Source organism: Tribolium madens, unplaced genomic scaffold (genome assembly GCF_015345945.1).
Source record: "Tribolium madens isolate multiple individuals breed KSU strain unplaced genomic scaffold, Tmad_KSU_1.1 Scaffold_97;HRSCAF=244;Tcas5.2_LG3a, whole genome shotgun sequence".
In the NCBI taxonomy this organism is placed as follows: Eukaryota; Metazoa; Arthropoda; class Insecta; order Coleoptera; family Tenebrionidae; genus Tribolium; species Tribolium madens.
The window spans coordinates 13,816,293-13,821,988 of NW_025401069.1; the positions used below are offsets into that span (position 1 = coordinate 13,816,293).

General features: G+C 31.6%; 2 protein-coding genes across 3 annotated transcripts in view; one reads left to right on the forward strand and one right to left on the reverse strand.

Annotated features, from left to right (window-relative positions):
• The window catches only part of LOC123014966 (WASH complex subunit 5-like), a 6,416-nt gene extending 4,975 nt beyond the window's left edge, over positions 1 to 1,441 (forward strand). Inside the window, exons 6-9 of the mRNA XM_044414320.1 lie at positions 82 to 328; positions 379 to 825; positions 870 to 1,214; positions 1,261 to 1,441. Of these exons, the coding sequence (XP_044270255.1) occupies positions 82 to 328; positions 379 to 825; positions 870 to 1,214; positions 1,261 to 1,417 (1,196 nt within the window). The 3' untranslated portion in view covers positions 1,418 to 1,441. The remainder of the gene's footprint in view (positions 1 to 81; positions 329 to 378; positions 826 to 869; positions 1,215 to 1,260) is intronic.
• Positions 134 to 5,696, reverse strand: part of LOC123014957 (dynein axonemal heavy chain 6) — a 33,242-nt gene continuing 27,679 nt past the window's right edge. For both annotated transcript variants that reach the window (XM_044414305.1, XM_044414304.1), the window contains exons 29-34: positions 4,884 to 5,124; positions 4,220 to 4,833; positions 2,127 to 2,399; positions 1,876 to 2,076; positions 1,712 to 1,829; positions 134 to 1,662 (exon numbers count right to left, since the gene is read on the reverse strand). In XM_044414305.1, coding sequence (XP_044270240.1) covers positions 1,433 to 1,662; positions 1,712 to 1,829; positions 1,876 to 2,076; positions 2,127 to 2,399; positions 4,220 to 4,833; positions 4,884 to 5,124 — 1,677 coding nt within the window. In that variant the 3' untranslated portion in view covers positions 134 to 1,432. The remainder of the gene's footprint in view (positions 1,663 to 1,711; positions 1,830 to 1,875; positions 2,077 to 2,126; positions 2,400 to 4,219; positions 4,834 to 4,883; positions 5,125 to 5,696) is intronic.

Here is a 5,696-nt window from a genome sequence, read left to right on the forward strand (position 1 = left end):
TTTAAAAAATGGACTACAGTTTGTATATGTATAACTGGTTGCCTAATAGATGACACTTTGCACGTATAACTGGTTGCCTAATAATAGCACTTTTGCAGGATTATATCAACATAAACGGTTTGAAAATCTGGCAAGAAGAGGTGACTCGAATCATCAACTACAACGTTGAGCAGGAATGCAACGGTTTTTTGCGTAACAAAATCCACACTTGGGAGAGCACTTTTCAGAGTCGCTACGTCCCAATTCCTCTCTATCCAAGTACCGATTGTTTTAGTGAAAATTTCATTGGGCGATTAGCACGAGAAATAATCAAATTAACAGACCCCAAGTGAGTCAATTTTCATGTTTTCACACAACACTTCCAAATTGTTTTCTTAGACAGTCCGTTTATTTGGAACAAACATCGTCTTGGTACGACATCAAGACACACAAACCCATTTTTAACAAAGAAACCATAGCGTTGGTCGCATCTGCCATTGAAATTGCTGGGTTGGTGGGCCTTGACCGGCTTTTCTCCTTCATGATAATCACCAATTTGCAAAAATTGACCGGTTTCTTGGAAATGAAAGACACCAAAACGAACACATGGTGTAATATTTTGACTAGCATTCATAAAGATATCATTTCGAGTGAAAACGTCACAAATCCGGTCAAATTTTACCAAAATTGTGTAAATCGAACAACGAAAATTTGGTTTGAGTTTCTTGATTGTGTTCTACTCGTGGGCCAATTGCAATTATTGAGGAATTTAATTGCATTTCATTTGAATAAAGCGTGCAAGTTTAATGCGAAAAATTTGGAATCGTCACTACGTTCACTCAATAAGTAAAGCAATTTTGCGATTTTTTCCACTCAAATAATTGTTTCAGGGCTTTATTACTCGACATTGTTAATGGTGAATGTGCCCCAAGTGAGGAAATCATGTCCACACTATCACACTATTTCGATTACTCGGGCTTAAATAACCCATTTAATAAAATCTACATCACGTCAAAGTTCGACAACAATCATTATATCACAATTTTCGTTTTTGTGATTGCACATTTACACAAAGTTTTTTTCCCACGAAACAAACGAAATACGGACCAAATCGATGGGACCACATTTGCTGTCTCAATTCACACTCTCATCAAACAATTCCATAACAAATTAAACGAAAGTTTTATCAACTTATTAAGTGATTATATCACACAATTGACTAGATACAACATAAGGTGGGTAAAAAACTTGTCAATTTCAGTTTTAAACGTTTTTTTTTAGTGTTAAAAGCACCGACTTGCCTTTAGAAGTATCCCTAGCCATGAGTTTCCTTGAAACGTTCACGAATTACTCCGAGGCGTCCCGAAAGTGTCTCAAAGAAGCAATTCCCGATGAAATTTTACATTTGCAACAAACTCTAATCGCGTCTTCTTCGTAAATCAAATAAAAATAATCAATCAGTGATTTGTGTCAATAATGCAGTTCCTTTCAATATCCAGTAACTTTGTGGTTTATCAGTTGGTAACAAAACAGCGATTACGAAATTCGTACTGTGTCCTGTTGTCGATAAGACACCTGCACGTATCGATGTCTTGTACAATGGAGTCACATATCTTTTATCATTTGGGGGTAAATTAGTCTTTGGTAACATCCAAATAGCCGGTAGTAAGGGATTAATTTCACCTAAAACGCGAGTATTACACAAGATTTTTTCTACGACTATAAATCAAACCAGGTTTGGCATCAACTAATTTATGAGTTGGTGTGTCCCATCGGCCTGCATCGAGGAAAAGCCCATGAACTATAGCCCCATCTTGCGGATGATGCAAACCTTTATAAACTTCCAAATTCTAAAAAATTCAATCAATGATTAAATTAAATTAAATTTAGCTCTACTTCGTGTTGTTCCTCATCGTGAATCTTCTTCACTTGTTCCTGTTCAATCCATACTTTTTGTACCTCAAAATCGAATTTGAGTTGATCGATCGGTAAGTTATACTTTCTGGCATGGGTTTGTAAAGTTCCGGTTAGGAAACCTTGAGGGAAGTAGAAACCCGATAGCCAGTACGAAGCTGGAGGACCTGAACGCACCCAAATCTACAATTAATTAGTTAAAAATTTGAAAAATTACATTTTAATAAACAAACTTTAATGAAATCGAGTCGTAACACCAAGTCTCGTATCCAACTTCCAAGACTTTTCAATGAATTGTAGCTTTTTTTCGACCACATTTTCGGTACTTGATTGTTGGTGAAGGCGACATAAACCTCCTCCAAAGCGTCCGACATGACAACTAAACCTTTGATTGCCTTTTTCAAATTYTCCATTGAGTTGTGTATCAATTTGAGTAAAATGTTATAACGGTCGACTTCTTGAATTAAGACAGTTGTGAGTGAGGGTAATCGGCCTTTGTCGTCTCTCTGTAATTTTTATATAGGGTGTGTCAGAACTCGCGCCCCAGAGAAAAAATTCAAGTAAAATAAGATACCAGAAACATGGAAAAAATATATCTGTCAAAAAATTTCGACAGTTGTCATTTCTCTATTTTTATTTTTTTTTACTCTTTCAGGATTCCAATTTCTGATTTCTTGTAATTTTTCCAAATTTTAGTTTTAAGTTTATATTTTTCTTTTTCTTCTCAAAATTCTTGTTGGTTTTGACTTGAATTATTACTGCCCTAAATCTCAATCAACTTTTTATTTATTTGGATTTTTTTTTGAGCTTGTTGTTTTATTATTTGGAAATTTTTTTCTTTTTGCTATCTTGAAATGAGATTGTTTCAGAGTTTCTTAATCAAAATTTGAAAACATTTGAGGAGAAAATAACAGAAGAATATTTAATTGGTTGAAAAGTTTTTTTCTAATGTTGAAAATTGTCTATCACCTTATTTTTTCTCAAGAATTTGGAAGATTTCAAAAAGTTGTTTTTTTTCTAATTTCTTGAATTTTTCAAAAATTTAAAACCTCCAAATACCCAGAATTCGCACCCTAGATAAAAATTTCAAGTAAGATAAGATACCAGGATCATGGAAAAAATGTTTAAAAAATTCTATCTGTCAAACAATTTTGTCACACATTTTTTGACATTTCTCTATTTTTATTTTTTTACTCTTTTTCAAGACTTCAATTTCTGATTTCCTGTAATTTTCGCAAATTTTAGTTTTAAGATATATTTGGAAATAATTAACCATTTTTTTTTCTTCTGAAAATTCTTGGTTTTGACTTGAATTAATCTCATTGAGCTTTTAATTTTTACTTATTTGAATTTGTTTTTTTTGGAAAGTTTTTTCATTTCTCAATCTTATAATCTGAGATTGTTTCAGAGTTTCTTAATTAAAATCTGAAAACATTTGAGGAGAAAATAACAGAAGAATATTTAGTTGGTTAAAGAGTTTTTTTGTAATGTTAAAAATTGCAATTTTAAATGGAAAAAGCTGTCTATTTTTCTTATTATTTTATTTCTTCTCAAGAATTTGGAAAGAAAAAGTTATTTTTTCCTAATTTCTTGAATTTTAAAACAATTTAAAACCTCCAAATACAGGGTGTGCCAGAATTCGCGCCCCAGAGAAAAAAATCAATTAAGATAAGATACCAGAAACATGGAAAGAATGTTAAAAAAATTCTATCTATTAAAAAAAATTGACATTTGACATTTTTTTATTTTTATTTTTTACTGTTTCTTAAGACAGTTTTTCAGTTTCTGATTTCCTGTAATTTTTGCAAATTTTAGTTTTAAGTTTATATTTTGAAAAAAGTAACATTTTTTTCTTTTTGTTCTCAAAATTCTTGTTGGTTTTGACTTGAATTAATCTCAATGACTTTTTTATTTTTATTTATTTGGATTTTTTTTTTGGAAAATATTTTCATTTCGCGATCTCGAAATATGCGATGAAATATGAAATTTCACAGAAAAATATTTTGTTGTTTGAAGAGTTTTTTCTAATGTTTAAAATTGCAATTTTTAAATGTAAAAAGCTGTTTCAAATTTCTTGAATTTTTCAAAAATTTAAAACCTCCAAATATCAGCGCCTTAGAGAAAAATTTCAAGTAATATTGTGAAACAATTTTGACATTTATTTATTTTTCTCCAACAGAAATAAATAGAGTCAAAGTGAAAAATTTAAACTCTCATAACTTCGAAATTTTTATAGATAGAATAGAACATTTTTGTCATGTTTTACCGTACATAGCATTTTATTTGGGGCGCACCCTGTATATAAGAAACGATGAAATTCACTCACCTTAAACATGTTAACATTGGCTTCATCCATCGATATTTTCGTCATTAAACAATCAGTCACTAAATTCGCTAAATCATAGACGATATTATCGGTTTGTTGGCCTTCAGCGCCCCCCGAAGTATGCGGTTGACTCTCCATAATCGTCAAAAGTATATTTTGTGTCTCTTTTATTTGATATGCGATATTTGCATTTTCGTGCATTCCAAAAATCTCCGGTTCTTCCAAAATCGGAAGACCATCAATAAACTCTTGATATTTCTCAAGTTTCGTAAAACTAGGACAGTAATAAATCCCCTTGGGCGAATACTTATAATGCGGTTTGAGTATTTGAGGCGAGAAAAAAATCTTTAAAATAGTTTTCAAACAACGCAAATCCCAATAATCCGTCACACGTCCACCATACGTAATCTCTCCTGTTAAATATTCCAAAGCATCCCAAGGGATCGTCCCTTCGGCACAAAACATTTTCAAAGTATTAAACGCAAATTCTCGATCACTGTCGTTGAATTCATAAGTGATATTCCAACCCAAAGGGCCGAATTTCTTTCGTTCTTGAATGATGGCATGAAACATACAAGTACCAAAAATCATACATCTCCAGTCTTGCTTCAAAGCTACAAATTTCCCTAAATTGGGGCCCTTAACTCGAAAATTGATAACTCACGATGTTCCTCGAAAAACTCCTGTTGCATATCGGTAAACGCCCTTTTGATATTAGCCCTAATCCCTTTCGGTGGTTCATTGGTTACTTTCACTGAATTTTGCAAAACGGAAACCGGAAATGACTTTGATGGCATTGAACTCATATACAACCGGAACTCTTTGTGGACTTTGGATGATTGTTCCGCGATTTTTATCACAAGACGTTCCATTGCCAACATCCAGGACGTCGCCAAATGGCAATTCTATAATAAAATTTCGAAAATATAATCCGTTTCATTGAAATTGGCATAATATATTGTGTAAACCGCGCTTTAAATGTGAAAAAAGCGAAGGAACTAAATTTGTCACTAAAAAAGTGAGGTTAAGATAGTTAAAATTTAATTTTTAAAAAACCCTCTTTCAGAGAGAGTTTTTTCCATAAAAAGTGTAACATCCTGTTTTATCCCCTTTGTAGGTGTAGTTTTAACACCAAAAACATACACTATTTGCTCTGGAAAAAATAACTTTGCTTTATAAAAATTTAACTAAATAAGTTTTTTGACTTATTTTTTGAAAAAAAATTTATTCAAAAACAAGCTAAATTTAAATTTATTTTGCAATTTTTAAAAATGTTTTGACAAAATCGTGCAAAATAAATAAGTCTTTGATTCAAAGACGTACTAAATTGAGCAAAACAAGGTAAAATTAACATAATTTGGTAAATTTTAGTCAGTTTTAGCAATTTTTTTTTAAACTGTATTTATTTCAAAAAAAGTTAAAAAATCCAAAAATAACGCCAATTTTGGCCTAATTTTGTAAATTTTTGGCTTGTTTT